At 46.5% G+C, this 17,991-nt stretch overlaps 2 protein-coding genes across 4 annotated transcripts in view; one reads left to right on the forward strand and one right to left on the reverse strand.

Moving 5' to 3' along the window:
• Nucleotides 1-424: 424 nt before the first annotated feature.
• Nucleotides 425-15,664, reverse strand: ITGB1BP1 (integrin subunit beta 1 binding protein 1). 2 transcript variants are annotated; one of them, XM_043917034.1, is made up of 8 exons: nucleotides 15,512-15,664; nucleotides 9,424-9,534; nucleotides 8,366-8,467; nucleotides 5,451-5,529; nucleotides 4,011-4,147; nucleotides 2,078-2,170; nucleotides 1,167-1,316; nucleotides 425-667 (listed from the first exon to the last, which is right to left on the reverse strand). In XM_043917034.1, exons 3-8 carry the CDS (start codon nucleotides 8,435-8,437, stop codon nucleotides 596-598), a joined length of 603 nt encoding a protein of 200 aa, XP_043772969.1. In that variant the 5' UTR covers nucleotides 8,438-8,467; nucleotides 9,424-9,534; nucleotides 15,512-15,664; the 3' UTR covers nucleotides 425-595. The 2 variants fall into 2 exon arrangements, with proteins under 2 accessions (XP_043772969.1, XP_043772970.1); XM_043917035.1 differs by lacking the exon at nucleotides 9,424-9,534 and having other exon boundaries at nucleotides 15,512-15,631.
• A 9-nt stretch (nucleotides 15,665-15,673) lies between these two features.
• The window catches only part of CPSF3 (cleavage and polyadenylation specific factor 3), a 34,799-nt gene continuing 32,481 nt past the window's right edge, over nucleotides 15,674-17,991 (forward strand). The window contains exon 1 of one of the 2 annotated variants that reach the window (XM_043917031.1): nucleotides 15,674-15,952. In XM_043917031.1, coding sequence (XP_043772966.1) covers nucleotides 15,903-15,952 — 50 coding nt within the window. In that variant the 5' untranslated portion in view covers nucleotides 15,674-15,902. Of the gene's footprint in view, nucleotides 15,953-15,972; nucleotides 15,991-17,991 lie in introns of those variants that run through there. The other variant, XM_043917032.1, reaches the window with a different exon arrangement.

Here is a 17,991-nt window from a genome sequence, read left to right on the forward strand (position 1 = left end):
TTCTTAACAGTGTAGGGCTTCTAACATGATCAGTAATCTCTGAGGGTTTTCAAAGATAATTACTGTGGTTTATATTGTGGTTTGCTAACAAGTTATCCTGACAACACACCTTTTAAAGTTTCCCTTTTTGTGACTTTTGACAGCATCACTGTTGCAAACCAGCATGATTCGTGGGTCCCTGGACCAGACCTCTGCCTGATTAGAGCTCCGAGCTGGTGAGACTGCATCGCCAGCCAATGCTGCAGGACAGATGGCCTGGGTCTTCCTCAGAAAGTTCTCCATGTTCCTTACTCACCTAGGGTGCTTCTGTGACACATAAAAGTTATCAGGCTTATTTGTGTCTAAAAGCGACAAATGACGTTGCTCTTTTAGTCCCAGTAGGTAGGTAACTTCAATGAGTTAATTCGCTGTTAAATAAGACACATTTTACTAGAAAAACAAATGACTGGTATTTTATACACTGCATTTTCTTCAGAAAATCGAGAGCAAAAGATTGCTCATATTTCCGTAACAGTTCAACACTGAAGACTGGAAACAGAAACTATTGAGAAAACAGCTGAATTTGCACATGAAGCTTACTTCCCCCTTGCAGAATTCAAGGTTTCTCAGAAGTCAATACAGAGTCGAAAGCAGTGGATAAAACTTTGCAGATTGCTTGTGCTTGTTCCTACATTAAGTGAAAAGATACATAAAAGAATTAGTAAGTCTGTTCCCCAACTAGATCAGACCCTCCTAACGCCTGTCCTAAACCTACACACCGCTAGTGTGGGGATGTCCAGGACACGGCCTGCCTGGGTCACCACTTCCTGGGCCCCTTTAGTAACTGCACTCGGTAACACAGGACCGCAGCCATTGGGAGGGACCCTCACGAGTCAGGACCACGAGGTGCAGGAAAGCGGGGCTGCCCGTGGAGGACACCCCCCTTCCGCTCACCTGCTTTGCATTCACTCATGAGGCACGTGCTGCTTCTGGGCTAACAGCTCACAGCCTGCAGTAGGCTGGTCCGCTGGCTGACCTGCCGTCTGGTACACGCATTCCCCTGTTATGCCAGGTATCAGACAACGTGGCAGACAGCATCTCTTCTGCCTTTGAAAAATCTAAATAATCTGGTTTTACCACTTGGTTTGATGAATGAGACCTGTAACCAAAGAGACTGAAAACCTTACCAGGCTGTTGCACTGGTAAACCCACAGGCTGTATTCTTGGTTGCTTGCATCTGTGGTCTTCAGAGCCAGTAAACTCTTTCCTGCCCCAAGACCATCGTCGTAACACACCATCCGGATGATTAAATACAGAGCGTGCCGATGCAGAACGTCCTGCAGAGGTCAGGGGAAGAAGGACCATGCTATTTCTTCACATGTCCACATTTTCCAGGGCAGAATTTACCGTGAGGCTTTAAACAGAACATACCCATCCATGGATCTATCTGGCTGAACATAGTTTTTACAGGTTTTTCACCAAAAGGGACCTTCCGGTGAACTTGGTTAGGGGCCAATTTGCCTTTAGAATCATGCCTTCCTATGTAAGTTCTAGGAAGACTGAGACAATCTAAATTCACGGCCCTGTTTTCTACACCCAGCTGACAGCTGCTCTGAATTGGTGTGGGGTCCTAAGCTGAAAATGCATGACAGACCAGCCGTGGGTGTGGGGTGGTAGGGGGCTTGGGCCCTGTGCTTTGCCAAACTGCTTCAGTTGTGTCTGACTCTTTGAGACCCTACAGACTACAGCCAGGCTCCTCTGTCCATAGAAGTCTCCTGGCAAGAGTACTGGAGCGGGTTGCCAAGCCTTCCTCCAAGGGATCTTCCCGACCCAGGGATCAAACCCTCGTGTCTTACATCTCCTGTATTGGCAGGTGGGTTCTTGGCCACTAGCACCACCTGGGAGGCCCTGGCTTGGGCCCGACACAGAAGCAAAAGCCTCTAATCATTTACCCTAGGAAACTGGTCACTTTCCAGGCCAGCTGCCAGGAATGACGAAAAACCAACCACTCTGCAAACAGGGGCAGATCTAACTACAAAAAGGCCATTCCTGGTCTGAATTCCCCAAACCCATTTTCTCCTTTAATTAAATTACTTACATACTGATCTGATGTGGACACTTTTATACCGTACTTGGAAACTCCCATAATAAATTCTTCCTCCAGTGGAACGAAGGGCAACTTTCCATCTTGCTTTAAAGTAAAAATAAATTACATTTTAAAAAATTATGTTTCATTCTTGATTCTGATTAGTCACTTTTAGCATCTGGCCATCGCAAACCCAAACCCTTTAAAGAATGTGGGGGTACAGCCCTCTTCTCTCCAAAGAGGCATTAGAAATACCCCTCACTTTTTTTTTTTTTTCCAGTAAGAAGTCCACAAATTTGACCAGAACTCAGATCCATGTGCCCCATGGTTCTTGTTTGCAAACTGACACTCCTCACAGATACCAGTGGGGCTTATATATTTACACTAGAAAAATGTAAGGCTCCTTATTCAAAGTTTACTGTAATGTCAGCACGTTAAATAGGAAACACACTGTAGGAACCATTCTCAACCGGTTTATATCCTACCCAGGTGTCAATATGTCTGGCTATCCCAGTGTCCCAGGGCTGTGGGCGAATAAACACAGCTTGACAAATGGTTTTTTGGCTCTTGAAAACATCCATCAGTATTTTGAACTCTTCAGAAACAAGGAGGACAGCAGATAATGCCTGATGGTTTTCCTAGCAGATTATCACATTTTATCTGCTTAGTGTGCCTGACTTGTCTTCTCTAAAATAAAAACGATACTGTCAACCATCAGCAGATGTTCCACACGGTCAACGTTTTTGTGGAACCGTTTGCCTGCACTGAAGAAATTACAGTCATGAGCAGTGTCCACCTACCCTAGTTCTTGGGTCCTCACATGCAAGCTTACCCTCATGCCTATCACCTCTCACACAGGGTAAGGCAACTCCAAGAATCCATGCAATGCTACAGTTTAGGAGTTCTGACAAGCCCAAGTTTACAGTGCTGTGAGAGACAGCAGCCCGTCGGTGTGAAAATAATCCTAGCATACTTGTGGGGGGCGGGGGGAGCAGTATTAGAAAACTTTCAGGAGACTATTAGTTGTTGCTTGCACGATGTTGGAATGACTGTATAGATTCCAAAGTAAAATGCTGGGATAATCGTGTTAGTTGCCTCGTCAACGGCGGACTAGACTGGCTGATTCCTTCTTAGACAGAGGAGACTTTCTTTAGGAGGACATGAAACGTCATATGAAACAAGCTCGCCTCCATGCATTAAGAGACCACATGATCTTAAAAGTGACCAACACTCTACAAATTTGGTAAGGGAACCTTCCCATTGCAGTAATATCCCTTTGTTCATGAACACAAAGATGGGCAGTTCCATCTTCTAGAGACTCGGGGAGCAACTGACTGTGGACAGTGTTCAGTATTCCAGCTCATCCACTCCCTTCACTGATAAAGAGTACCGACCTCACAATACTTTATGCACAAACCTTACACCTTTGTCTTCATTTTCACTCTAAATTTTCCTTTGTGATGAATTTATTCTTTTATTTTCTCGACTGGGATATATTTTCAAAACCCACCTCACCTCAATCCTTGTTGGAGACAGCGTATGAATAGAGAGAGATGGGAGTTCAACACCATGAATGAGATTGCTCATTCGAATAACTGAAAATAGTTCATGGAGCCACAGTTAAGATTTGCCAGAGTGTTCTAAAGCTAAGCCTGTGGTGTGCACTCACTCACTGCGCTCAGCTCCCCGTTTAAACAAAGAGACGCCCTCAGTCAGCCCCAGAAAGAGTAAAAAACCACCGTTTGAAGGAAGGAACCAAGTCCCTGTGTTCCTCTGTGACTCAGTCCCGGGGTCCCTCCTCTGACCACAGCACTCGGTGACATCTTAACAGTGATAAAAGCGTGGCTTCAGGAGAAGCAGTGAAGAGACTGGAAGAGTGTTGTCTCTGTCCAAAGCCACAAATTCACCCCAGAATCTGAGAAAATAGAACTTTTTTTTTTTTTACCTGAGCAACATCTATATAATTTATCAGGTCCAGTGGCCCTTCGAGACTTTTCCCCTCTGAGAGTTTCAGTTTCTCAATGGCACCAACATACTTTATTCGAAATTCTGCACAGGTGTCTGAATTGTTGTTGCTTTGTCCTAAAGGTAAAAGAAAAATCATAAGACTTCAAAAGAAACAGCTACATTACAGGGTATCTTTAACCCCTCCCCATACAGGAAATCAACTATCATTAGAACTAAACCTTTAATAAAAAATTAAAAATTTTTAAATGCAAACTTTTTGATGCAATGGGAAAGAACTTGAATTTTCACTAACGTTTTCCTCAGTGACTCACAATGTACTAAATATGTACGATCTCAGTAGGAATAAATTAAGTATTAATAGCCTTCACTTCTTCAAAAAGAAGAAAACTAAAATGTCAACTTGACAATACCTTTATAATGCATATGACATTTGATTATTTTTTTTGGTTTCTTCTCCCACTTTCCCATGTGAATTTCTTTCCTGACTCAGGAAACCTGGTCTATCTCTCCCATTCAGCCAGAAAAGACCAGGCTTTCTTTCCCCCAGTGTAGATGGAGTAATGCCAGACGGGACCAGATGGTAACAGGTGAAGAACTCCATGTGCCATAAAGGCCAGCCAGGACAAGGTACCACAAAGGATTTACAACATCTGACATAGTAAGGCAATACTATGTGGTCACTCTTAGATCATGTTTATGTAATACAAAGATGCCCACATTTTTAATATTTCAAAGCATCTGGAAGTAAAGACAATAGACCTTATGCCACCATATCCCCTTTTCCACCTCTCCTACTCTCACCACCTTGCATGGACTCAGTTGTTTGTGATCCCAAAAGTAGAAGGATTTTGTATAACAAAATGAATGTAGTCGGTTTCCAATTAGACATCAGCTAACAGGTGGGTCGGAAGCCACCTTTGATTTCTATAGAGAGATACTCCTTTCAGGAGGCTGCATAAATGTTTCCAAGGGCCAGTGACAGACCCCTGCTTATAACCGTGTGCTCCTGATGTTAACCAGCTGGTACATCTCTGGGTACAAGGCTCCTTAGTCTTTTTAATCAGTAGGACATTGTCCTACCCCCTGCGAACAATGTAACTCCAAAATAATTTGCCCTCCGCCAGCCCACTTCTTAACAAAGCTATTCTAATACTTCTAAACTGTCACCACCATGTAGCCACACATAATTTTGCTCCACAACCATTAACAAGCAGTTTGCTCCTGTGGCTTTCACCACCCATTCCTCACTGCAACCCACCTTCCACCAGATCCTGGACCATTTCTGAACTCTTGTCAAAAATGACAGAGCAGAGAAAGAAAACCCCAAATAGTCAAGAACTCATTGTCCACTCTGGTAAAACCATGTGAACTTCAGTTAAAAGCCCGAGATGATAAATGATCCCACCTCTGTCCATACCTGAGCTCTTGGTGGAATCGGTGTCAAGGCTTGCCACAGTGCTGGACCGTGAGAGCCCCCCAAGGCTGGAGTCTACAGACTGAGAAATAACAATCAAACAAACAAACACAAACATTTTAAACATAATTAGAAGCACTATTTTCTTTCAAATTCTCTACCAAACATTCAAATGACTTATTTACTATCACTGAATTAACACATATAAAATCAGGTCAGTTATTCATGCAGATCAACTATGACAGATTCTTTTGAAGACAAATTCCATAGCAAACTTAAAAAAAAAAAAAAAAAAAATCCCAATTGCTCTTCCCATAACACAAGTCTGGGATCAACACTTTTTAAAATTAAAGCCATTACCTTTATAGCCTCATAAGATAGTTGATATTTACATCGTATTGAGACTTGAGATTTCACATTGCATGTGAAAATCTATACTTCACTTTCATATTATTTCCACAGAACCCAAGAAGAACTCTGTGCAGAATGCAGGCAGGGAGTGGAGAGATGCAGAGCGGTGAAGTGATTTGCCCAAGGTTACGTCTAGTCACCCCAGACCTCAACCCCACGTCTCCTGACCCTCACCCCAGTATCACAATGCCTCCAACTACTACCTGGCCCCAGCAGGTAAACACAGGTGAAGTGGCAGACCAGAGAATAACTGTGATGTGAATTACAAAGAAAAACCAACGAAACTGTTCAGCAAAATTCAAAGAATCATACGTGTCAATGTAGTTTGTTCTACAGTATCATATTCTCAGTATGCTTAATTTTTTAGAAATAACAGTAAAAACCTTTGATTAAAAAAATAATAATCACTTTTTGGGAATTCCCTGGTGGGCCAGGGGTTAGGACTCAGCACTTTTACCCTGGGGCCAAGATTTGATCCCTGGTTGGGGAACTAAGATCCCGCAAGCTGCATGGCTCGGCCAAAAAGAAAAAAAAAAAATCACTTTTTTATACTTCAAATCAAATTAAATTTTAAAAGTGCAGTCAAATTTTTAGGTGTTTAAGAAGTGAATCAAAATCAATGTAAAAATGTATCCAGTCTTCAGTTTTATTTCTTCCCTTTCTTAATAATTGCATTTCTGGGAATCTCAAACAAGAGCAGAGCTATGTGCACAGAAAGGGTCATCATCACGTTGAGTTTCCCCTGTGGGTCAGCTGGTAAAGAATCCACCTGCAATGCGGGAGACCTCAGTTCGATCCCTGCATTGGGAAGATTCCCCTGGAGAAGGGAAAGGCTATCCCTCCAGTATTCTGGCCTGGAGAATCCCATGGACTGTATAGTCCATGGGGTCGCAGAATCAGACACGACTGAGCGACTTTCACTTTCAAATAAGAGCTGTATGCACAGAGACGGTCATCATCATGTTTGTGTGGTTCTGACAACCTGGAAGAAACCTGAATATTCAAAGAGTGAAGGAAGGGGACCTGGAATTAAGATGCTGTTACAGAGTCAGGCTGCCTTCTGGGAAGGGAGTAACAGAATGAGCTTTTGTGCTTCCAGTTACCCCTGCATGCAGGAGAAGGCCAGAACCTAGCGACCCCCTGAGCAAGGAGGAAGGGAAGGGAGAAACTGGCCTATTTCCCTTGGTTCTGAATGACAAGAGCAGAAGCTTACTTCATCCTAGAGCACATGTCTAACGGACACAGGCCTGCAGAGAAGCCACACGAGACTCCCCGTGACTTGGGGGTAAGACCTCACTCCAGGGCACGGGTCTTCCTGCACCCCCCTGGACCCCCACCCTGCCGGGCCAGCAGGTCCTTGAGCAATCGGCACACGAGCTCTGGTCCAACTCGGCCATCAGCAGGTCCATGCATCTCCCCTTCTCCATTTTCTGATCTAGAAAACAGCAAACTGGGCCCAGTTCAAGCCTGCGGGCCTCACGCTGAGGTAGCAGCGGGGCGGTTCTTGACGAAATTCAGGAGTTTAGACGCCTTAAAGAAAAACTTAGTCACCCCATTCCCAGACTGCACAGGACTCTGAAAATGTCAGGTTTCCGTTGGCTACACGCTGAGAGCTCAGCCCTCCTGCCGGATGGAAATTCCTGCCGGGCAGTGGTGTCGTGTCCCTCCCTGAGTGTGCTATCCTCACCCAGGGCGCTGCCCACAGGCTGGGGAGAGGCACCTCCTCGAGGTGCTGGGCCCTGGGCTCCTCTCCTGCCCCCTGCCTCGCCCAGTCCGGGTTCTGGGCACAGACACCTTTCACAGCTGGGAGCTCACAAGGGTGAAGAATGATTTTAAAAAGGCTTTCGAGTCCTGGGGGCTTCCCTGGTGGCTCAGATGGTAAAGCATCCGCCTGCAATGCAGGAGACCCGGGTTCAATCCCTGGGTCGGGAAGATCCCCTGGAGAAGGAAATGGCAACCCACTCCAGTATGCCCTGAAGAATTCCCTGGACAGAGGAGCCTGGAAGGCTACAGTCCATGGGGTTGCAAAGAGTCGGATACAACTGAGCGACTTCAGTTTCAGTTTTCTAGTCCTAGTCCAGTGGGCCCAGTGGGCCAGGACTCAGGACTGTGAGTATCCCGCACACTCAAATCAGCACATCTGCCTCACTCTCCAACTCACTCCCCGTCGTGGACACAGAATTATAATGACACGCACACACCTCAAGCCCTAGAATTCAAGACATCCAGTTCCTTGACTGCCTGTCAATTTCCTTGACCAGTGTTTCAGTGAGACCTCTCACAGGTCCCAATTCATCTACATTAGTGGATTTAAGGACATCAGAAAAATCTACCAAAACAAAATAAAATTAAATCAAACAGGATGTATCTTGTGCAAAAAAAAAAAAATGTAAAATCCCCAGTTTGAAGAACATCACAGGTCTGCCATGCTTAGTACCTTTCACGCACCATTGCTCAGAAGAAACAGTTCTCACTGTTTTGGCCGCGGCCTCCACTCCACCACCTACCTTGCTCTTGGTACTGATTTCACTGCTCTGGGAACTGCTACTGCTGTGGCGCTTTTTGCCTTTCCGAAACATCTTCCACCATAGCTTGATCCACAGGCTCCTCTGTAAGAGCAAGCGTTGTTTAGATACATGGAGAGAAGCAACTTTAAATCTCTTTACACATAATAGGAATAAAATTAAATAATAACCACCAATTCCTCCCAGTTCCGTGGTATACTCCTTTTCCCTAAAACATAAATATTCCCCGCCAACCCACAAAATTTGGATACTATTTTCTTATTCTTTTCTTGAATCACAAAGTTTTAACCCAGTGAACCTGAAAGGTAGGAAACTTTTTGTCATCTCTAGAAGTATGAAAAGCACCAATCAGAAGTACCAGACACCTGTCATCTAGTCCTCAACATAGTCAAGTGCCTGCCTTCTCTTTAATCAAGCCCAGACGTTAGTAAAATATGTGACATACTAGTTTATCAACCAAGATTCTGAGATCAGTTACCGTCTCCGCTTCCTGTTCTGTAAACAGCAGGGCCAAGAACTGAAAGCACTGATGCCTCTGGGGTTTGGTGCATTTTTCTTGAAGTCGCAAACTATGTTTAGGGAAAGGCAGACATGACGATAATGTCAGGTGCTACCTCTCGCCTCATTCCAGTAAGGCCAGGAAGGAGGTGACCTAAATATCCCAGAGTCAACCTTATGTAGATCTTTAATGAACTATTTCTCCTTGACCATTTCACAGGAGCAAGCATATTATACTTGAACAATGATGAACTGGCCAGAGAAATGTTTAATAGTTCAAGTGCTTTCACACTGTCTCACTTAATCCTCACAGCATGGAGACACCCAGAGTCTGCTCCAAGTGTTCTCTGAGGCTCTGTCTGCTGCTGTATCCTGCTGGGCTCTGACCGAACCCCCGAAGGGGTTCACAGAAGGGAGGTTAGAATCCACGTTTCACAGATGAGGGAACTGTCACCCATCTTTCAGGAGAATGTGTGAATTCGAGAAACTAACAAATGTTTACTAAAGACTGATTCTACAGAGGGAAAAAGGGGTCTGCTTACTGCAGAATCGAATGCTATTCTACCGTCTTCAAAGGTTCCACAGACAGCAGTCTGCAAAGATAGCTTCCTTTCACTCTGACATGGTCAGCTCTTGACAGAAAAACAGGGTACCTGATGAAGGAAAAGAATGAATAAATCAGTGAATGTCCCTCTCCAATTAACAGTTTCTCCCAGTGAATCTGGAGATACTCCCCTCTCTGCCCCCACCACCAAGTCCACTCACAAGCATCTGACCCTAGACTTGACTCCTGAGCCCAAGCATTTTGATCAGCCCCATCATCCAATTTATTTCTATATTTTTGCTTCATTTGTGGAGTAGCAAGAACACCCAACTCATTCATTCATTCTTTCCTCAGTGGCCAGCGAGCACCTACCAGCTGCTGGGACTACACCAGTGAATAAGACAGATAAAGTCTCTGACCTCAGGGAACCTATTTTTTTTATTTATTTTTAATCAATTTCATTTTTTTCCGTGTGGGACCTTAGTTCCCCCATCAGGAATCAACCCCGTGCCTCCTTGCACTGGAAGCATGGAGCCCTAACCCCTGGACCACCGGGGAAGTCTGGGGAGCTCATTTTTACAGGGAGTAGCCAGACCAACGTGAAAACCAAGTATCAAACACATTATTTGGAAATAACAATTGCTCTAAGGGGAACTAAAGCAAGTCAAGCAGATAGCGAACAAAGGAAGGGGTGACTCTTTGAGACAGAAAAAAAGATGTTCTGAGGAGGTGAGAGCTAAGACCTGAGAGAAGCAGGAGCGGACACGACGTGGAGGAGAAGCACCGTGAGTGGAGGACATGGCAAGTGCACAGGTCCTGAGGGATGCCATTTGACGTGAGGACCAGTGAGACGCCAGGGCGACTAAGAACAGGAGGCGGAGGGACAGGGGCAGGCGAGACAGAGCCACAGAACACCTCGCAGGCCACAACAGAAGTTGGGGTTTATTCTGGGTTTCACAGGAAGACTCTGGAAGGTTTCAAAGAGCAGTCAGGTGGTACGATCAGATTTCTGTTTTAGAAACATGACTGGCTGCTGGGCAGGGAACTAGCTACAGAGAGAACCTAAGAGTAAAAAGAGGGAGACTACTGAGAAAGCTTTGGTGGGTGACTTGTTGGATAACTTTGTTGCCGACAAGAGCTTCCCCACTGCAGGATACTTTTCTGTCAGAGAAGGCAAGAGTGCCTTATTCCAAAGTCTGCCCAAAACTGGGTTACCCTAGCAGCATAAAGGACCATAATCTGATGGGTTAAAATGTTGTTGTATAGCACGTTTAAGCACATTTCAAGTCTCTCTATATATATCAATTTTAATGATTTTTAAAAGTTTGATAGTATTATTATGGATTCCCAAAGCATCCATTCAAACCCCTAGAATACTAGAATGATTTGAAAGGCACTACATTATAAGGCCTTGGCAACTCCTTAAGACTTTCTTTTTTCATCATTAGTCTAGGAGCTGTAGGGGAAAAGCACTTATGAAAGCCTTTGATATCTGCCACTATTTTGATGCATGTTCTTAATTAAGCAAATCATTCTTGTCTCTGAATTATTCATGCATAAAAATAAGGCCAAAGATACTGCCACTTGGATGTTGCACAGACTCATCAAAGGCAGAAATGCCTAAAGCAGAACCCGTCTTCCCCTCCACACCTGCTCCTCTCCCTTTCAGTAAATTACATTATTTCTGGTAGAAAGTGGGAAACCACCAACCCCTCACTGTCCTCCCGCCCCACATCCAGTTAAACCCAAGACACACTGATTCTACCATCTGTAGATTATACCATTCATGAATCAAACAGGGCCTGCATTGTTCTAGACTATGGTTACACAGAAATACTTTTTCATTATCTGATTAAAGTGATAGATCCTTAACTCATAAAAAATTCACAAAGTCTGGAATGCAATTTAAGGAATTCACCAGCCTCCAGGAGATGTTTCAAGGGAGAGGGACCCTGTCCTGAGACAGGTTGGGTCCTGGGACCCTTTGCTGCAATGCCTGCACCTGGACAAATGCCTCCTTGAGCAACAAAATATGAAGAAACTATATGGAACTAAAAATAACTGTGCATGCATGCACAAATGTCTTGGAGGAAAAGCTATGACAAACCTAGACAGCATATTAAAGAGCAGAGAAATGGCTTTGCAGACAAAGGTCCATATAGTCAAAGCTCTGATTTTTCCAGTAGTCATGTACAGATGTGACAGTTAGATCATAAAGAATGCTGAGTGTCGAAGAATTGATGCTTTTGAATTGTGGTGCTGGAGAAGACTCCTGAGAATCTCCTGGACAGCAAAGAAATCAAACCAGTCAATCCTAAAGGGAATCAAACCTGAATATTCACTGGAAGGACTGACGTTGAAACTCCAATACTTTAGTAATCTGATGCAAAGAGCTGACTCATTGGAAAAGACTGATACTAGGAAAGATTGAAGGCAAAAGGAGAAGGGAGCAGCAGAGGATGAAGACACTAAGATAGTATCACTGACTCAATGGACATGAATCTGAGCAAATTCTGAGAGATAATGGAGGACAGGAAGCCTAGAGTGCTGCAATCCACTGGGGTCACGAAGAGTAGAACACAATTTAGCAACTCAATAACAATACACCTGCAGTTGGGGCAAATTCTGGACAAGACACAAAAAGACCAAAAACCCAAGTGCCACTTCCGAAGAGCAAAAACAGGGTACTGCACATGCCTCCTGCACTCACCACCACCAAGTTCAGTTCAGTTCAGTTGATCAGACGTGTCCGACTTTTTGCAACCCCATGGACTGCAGCACGCCAGGCTTTCCTGTCCATCTCCAACTCCTGGAGCTTGCTCAGACTCATGTCCATCGAATTGGTGATGCCATCCAACCATCTCATTCTCTGCGTCCCTTTCTCTTACTGCCTGAAATCTTTCCCAGCATCAGGGTCTTTTCAAATAAGTCAGTTCTTCGCATCAGGTGGCCAAAGTATTGGAGTTTCAACTTCAAAATCAGTCCTTCCAAGGAGCAAGCGTCTTTTAATTTCATGGCTGCAGTCACCTTCTGCAGTGATTTTGGAGCCCAAGCAGAGAAAGTCTGCCGCTGTTTCCACTGTTTCCCCATCTACTGGCCATGAAGTGATGGGGCTGAATGCCATGATCTTTGTTTTTTGAATGTTGAGTTTTAAGCCAGCTTTTTCACTCTCCTCTTTCATTTACATCAAGAGGCTTTTAAGTTCCTCTTCACTTTCTGCCATAAGGGTGGTGTCATCTGCATATCTGAAGTTACTGATATTTCTCCTGGCAATTTTGATTCCTGCTTGTGCTTCATCCAGCCGGCATTTCACATGATGTACTCTGCATAGAAGTTAAATAAGCAAGGTGACAATAAGCAAGGAGTACCTTGACGTACTCCTTTCCCAATTTGGAACCAGTCTGTTGTTCCATGGCTGGTTCTAACTGTTGCTTCTTGACCTGCATACAGATTTATCAGGAGGCAGATAAGGTGGTCTGGTATTCCCAACTCTTTAAGAATTTTCCACAGTTTGTTGTGACCCACAGTCAAAGGCTTTGCAGTAGTCAATAAAGCAGATGTTTTTCTGGAACTCTCTTGTTTTTTTGATGATCCAATGGATGTTGGCAATTTGACCACCACCAAAGGGGTGGGCAAAACACCTAAAGCCACCCCTCCTGCCTGACCCCTAGACACACCCCTACTCTCTGGCCAAGCTTTGCCTGAATTTCTTGACTGGCCTCTTATCAATTTCTATTGATTAGGGAAGGCTAAGACCACTGGTTGGTATCAGTCCCAGCTGGACTTCTTGCCATTTCAAATCTATCACCAAGCTCCAGCTAAAATGATTTATTTAAAACTCAAGTCAGATGCTATGTAACCAATTTAAAATCTTTCACTGGCTCCTCAAAGTTAAAGCCTGAAGTCAAGGCTGTTCGCCAGGACAAGCACAGTTGGTCCTGCATGACCTGGCTCACCTCGACCTCTCCAGTCTCCTCTTCCACAATCAGCTTCACAATCACTTAATATGTAAAGAATGGCACAGCTGCCTGAGGTTCTCAGCATGCATTATCCTCCGTTTCCACACGTTGCTCCTGCTGTTCCCTCTGCCTACAATACCCTTTCACCTTCTACTTGATCGCTAACTTCGGTCACCTGTCAAGACTCAGTTCAGACTTCTCTTCTAGAAAGCCTCCAAGCTGGGCTAAAGGATGGTCCTCCACATCTTGATTTTAGCATGAGTCAGCTACTGCCCACTTGTAACTATCTCAGAACTGTGAGTGCATCAAAGACCAGGGCTAGGTCATCTCTGTATACCCGATGCCTGGCACAGCCTGTCAGAGGCCATGCTAGCCAACTAGAGAACTTTCTTGTGAGATAATACCCAGATGACAAGCTCCACATACTGAATACCTACCATTTGCTGCCCAGGGCTAAGCGTCATATACATATATACATAGAGGTATCTACATGTATACGTATGAGTGTGTGTGTTTCCCTGGTGGCTCAGCAGTAAAGAATCCTCCCTCCAATGCAGGAGCCTGGGGATCGATCCCTGGGTGGGGAAGATTCCCTGGAGAAAGCAATGGCAACCCACTCCAGTATTCTTACCTGGGAAATTCCATGGACAGAGGAGCCTGGAGGGCTAACAGTCTGTACTCAGTAGCTTAGTCATGTCTGACTCTTTGTGATCCCAAGGACTGTAGCCTGCCTGGTGCCTCCATCCATGGGATTCTCCAGGTAAGAATACTGGAGTGGGTTGCCATTTCCTTCTCCAGGGGATCTTCCCCACCCAGGGATCGAACCGCTGTCTCTTACATCTTATGCATTGGCAGGCAGGCTCTTTATCACTAGTACCACCTGGGAAGCCCAAAGTCCATGGGGTTGCAACAGAGTCAGACACTACCAAGAGACTGAAAAACAACAAAAAATGCTATATATATATATGTGTGTGTGTGTGTGTGTACATATATATATATGTCCTTATGCTGTATATACAGTACCTCTGACCCTCTCTAATGACCAGCAAGGTTGCAATATTACAGCCCCTTTCAAATGAGGCAGCCAAAGCTCTAAGTTTATTAAGCAGCTTGCCCAAGGCCACAAGGCTAATAATCAGTTCGGTTCAGTCGCTTAGTCGTGTCTGACTCTTTATGACCCCATGGACTGCAGCACACCAGGTCTCCCTGTCCATCACCAACACCTGAAGCTTGCTCAAACTCATGTCCATCAAGTCGGTGATGCCATTCAACCACCTCATCCTCTGTTGTCCCCTTCTCCTCTCGCCTTCAATCTTTCCAGGCATCAGGGTCTTTTCCAATGAGTCAGTTCTTCGCATCAGGTGACCAAAAGATTGGAGTTTCAGCTTCAACATCAGTCCTTCCAATGAATATTCAGTACTGATATCCTTTAGGATGGACTGGTTGGATCTCCTTGTAGTCCAAGGGACTCTCAAAAGTCTTCTCCACAGTTCAAAAGCAACAATTCTTCCGCGCTCAGATTTCTTTAGGGTCCAACTCTCACACGATTGAGGCCAAATCGGGAACCTCGGCAGAGCTGCCGCCAAAGCTCCCCGCAGACCCCACCCAGCTCCCCAGGTATTCGTCGCCGTCGTGAGCGCCTGCCACGTGCTGGTGCGCTGGACAACAGACAGACAGACACGGCCCCAGCCCGGACCCGCTGCGGGGAAAACTCCAGCGCGCGGAGAAACCGACAGGATCCAGCACAAAAAAAGACGGCCGCCCTTCGTCGCCCTGAGCTCAGATCAGGGCCGGGGGCGGGGAACAGCGCCGCGGGTGCTCGCACCCCTTCGCCTTCCGACAGGACCCAGCCAGACGCCACATCCGTCGTCACCGGGGCCGCAGTCCCACCCCAGACAGGGATCGGCCCAGGGCCCTGCCTCCACGGGCAGGCCCAGGCCCGCTGCGCGGCTCCTGCCGCCCGCCTGGCGCTGCCCTCCGGGCCCGGGGCCCGGGGCAGGCGGGTCCCTGCGGAGATTGCGGCACCACCCATCCGCCCCGCGCGGCTGCCCTCCCCGCTGGCGCCACCCTCGGGGCCAGCGTTCCTGACCACGCTCGGCCTGAGCGCGGCGACGGCCGGGCTCTCACCTCCGCGCCGTCCGCGCTCAGGCGTCAGACAGCCACCGCCCGGGCAGCCGGAGGAGCCCCGGCGGCTCCTCCGGTTCTAATTCCAGCGCCAGCTCTTCCGGGCCCCTGAACCCCGCCCACCTGGGCCCGCCCCCGAAGCCTCGCGCAGGCGCAGTCCGGACCCCGCCCCAGGTCCCGGGAAGCCTGGGCGGGGAGGAGCCTTCCAAGTTGGGTTCTGCGACAGGAAGTCGGAGGGAGGATCCTAGTGTCTCGGGCGCCGAGATGCCGGAAGTTGTGCTCTCGTGGGATGGAGCGGGGGTGGCTCTTCCGTCTTAGGGTCTCTGTGTCTTTTCTTCTAGTTTAGAAAGACTCCCGCGACCTGTTGTTCTTCATTCCCTTTTGGACTTCTGAGATGTCCGCGATTCCTGCAGAGGAGAGTGACCAGCTGCTGATCCGACCCCTGTAAGGGACCTGAGAGGGACTGAAGCCGTGACTGTGAGGCGAGGAGGGGAACCCGATGGTTGGCCTCAGTAGCCCCCCGCCCCAGGCCCGCTTGCCTCGGCAGCCTGCCCCTGGCTCGCAGCTGCGGGCAAGGCCTCTGCGGCTGCAGCGGTTTGAAGAACTATGAATCGGAAGGGGCCTGCTAGGTTGAATAGGATTTTGCTTTTTCTTCAGTTTCAAGGGAGGATAGGATGTTGGGTTTGGGGGCCGAGGGGGTGGAAAAAGGGCCTATGGTGGGATCGCAGGGCGCTTTCGTATACGCCCAAGAGGGGCGACTCGTGAGGGAACCAAGGATGCTGGGGATAGCAGGGTGAGATGATAACTGGATAAGGCTGTGACAGAGCGAGGAAGAACTAAACTTGTGCCTTATTAACCTCCAGGACTCATATTTGCCGAAATGTGAAAGGGGAAATACATTAGGGAACTTGTGAGTTCCATTCAGAGCTCAAACTCTCCCGGAATAGGGAAGGTAGAAAGTGGGAGATATGAAAAGGCAGAAATGTTAGGACAATATCTCAGCCGTTGATTGACCGTGAGAGGGCTTGTCTTTCATTGGAAATGGCCTTCTGTCAGAGAAGCACCTTATGGACCTGGAATGCTGCTTAGAGAAATGAGAACTTGCCTAACTGTGCAGTTTGAATTCACAAACATGTTTATTGTTAGACATGAGTTAGCACCAAGTGAACACGTGCATTTTTCCAAAGGTAGAAAGTATCTCCTTCACTTGTTCATTCAATAACTCCTTGAGCACCTACTGGGGATGGAACACAAGTTTGCCTGCCGCTCACTTCACACCTGTCGTCTCTTCTTGTGTTCAGCAAACTCTGAGCGAGTGTCAAGCAGCACACTAGGCACTAGGGATACAAATAAGATGGGGCTGAGTTAACTGAATTCACCCTTTTGATGGGAATTGCAGTGCCAAATGAAAAGTGCTGGAGAGAGAGTTTGGAATAACCGCAGCCAATTGCTTTGGAGTCAGACCTGAAATACGGTCCAATCCAGTCCACAGCTCAGTGAGTTGTGACCACTGTAAGAGGACACACAGGCATTGCACTAAGGCCCTGAGAGTGTGCAGAGTGGGCTTCCAGTGAGAAGACAATGCCATCCTGCGCCCTGGAAATCAGGACACTGAGCTGAGTCCTAGAGATTGACTAGAAATCAAAGATAGCCAAAGCATGGGGGCAGGGATGTTGCAGGCTGAGGAAGTGGCACATGTGAAAATGAGAGGTCTCTCTATGGCCAGTCTCCCTATGGGTGCAGCTAAAAGATAGCAGATGAGACGGTAGAGGCTCTCAGAGTCCAGCTTATGAAGGACCTTGGATACATACATACCAAGGATTTGGAGTCTTTATTGCCAGTTATAGGGAGCCAAGGAAGGTTCTTAAGCAAGGATGGGATGTGGTGGAAATTATGCTTTAGGAAGATCAAAGATGCCTCTGGCAGCAGTGGCACAGATGAATTAAAGGTGTAATAAGGGACTTCCCTGGTGGTCCAGGGGTTAAGACTCTGAGCTGCCACTGTGGGGGATGCAGGTTTGATCCCTGGTCAGGGAACTAAGATCCCTCATGCCACGTGGTGTGGCCAAAAAAAAAAAAAAAAAGGTGGATCAAGTGGAGAGAATCCAGTAGGATGAGATCGAAACAAACCAAGTGATAAGCAATGAGATCTTGAAATGAGTGAAATGAGCAGCAGTGGGTTGGAAAGAGAGCCCTGAGAGAGTAAAGAAGTGAAAGCTTTAGAGCTTTGTCAGTGATCAGATACGTTAGAAGAGGCAGATGTTGGAAGGGAAGGCAGGGCAGAGAGGAGAGTTAGGATAACTCCAGTTCCCAGGTAGGATAATTGGTAAGTGGTGGTGCTACTCCAGGAGTACCTGAGATGGGGTAGGTCTGGAATAAATTTGGGAGTTTTAAATTATTTTATAACAGCCTTATTGAGATTGAAATCACATCAGCACACTCATTTAAAGTGTACAGTTAAACAGTTTTTAATCTATACAGAGT

The sequence above is a fragment of the Cervus elaphus genome, chromosome 11 (assembly GCF_910594005.1).
Source record: "Cervus elaphus chromosome 11, mCerEla1.1, whole genome shotgun sequence".
NCBI lineage: Eukaryota > Metazoa > Chordata > Mammalia > Artiodactyla > Cervidae > Cervus > Cervus elaphus.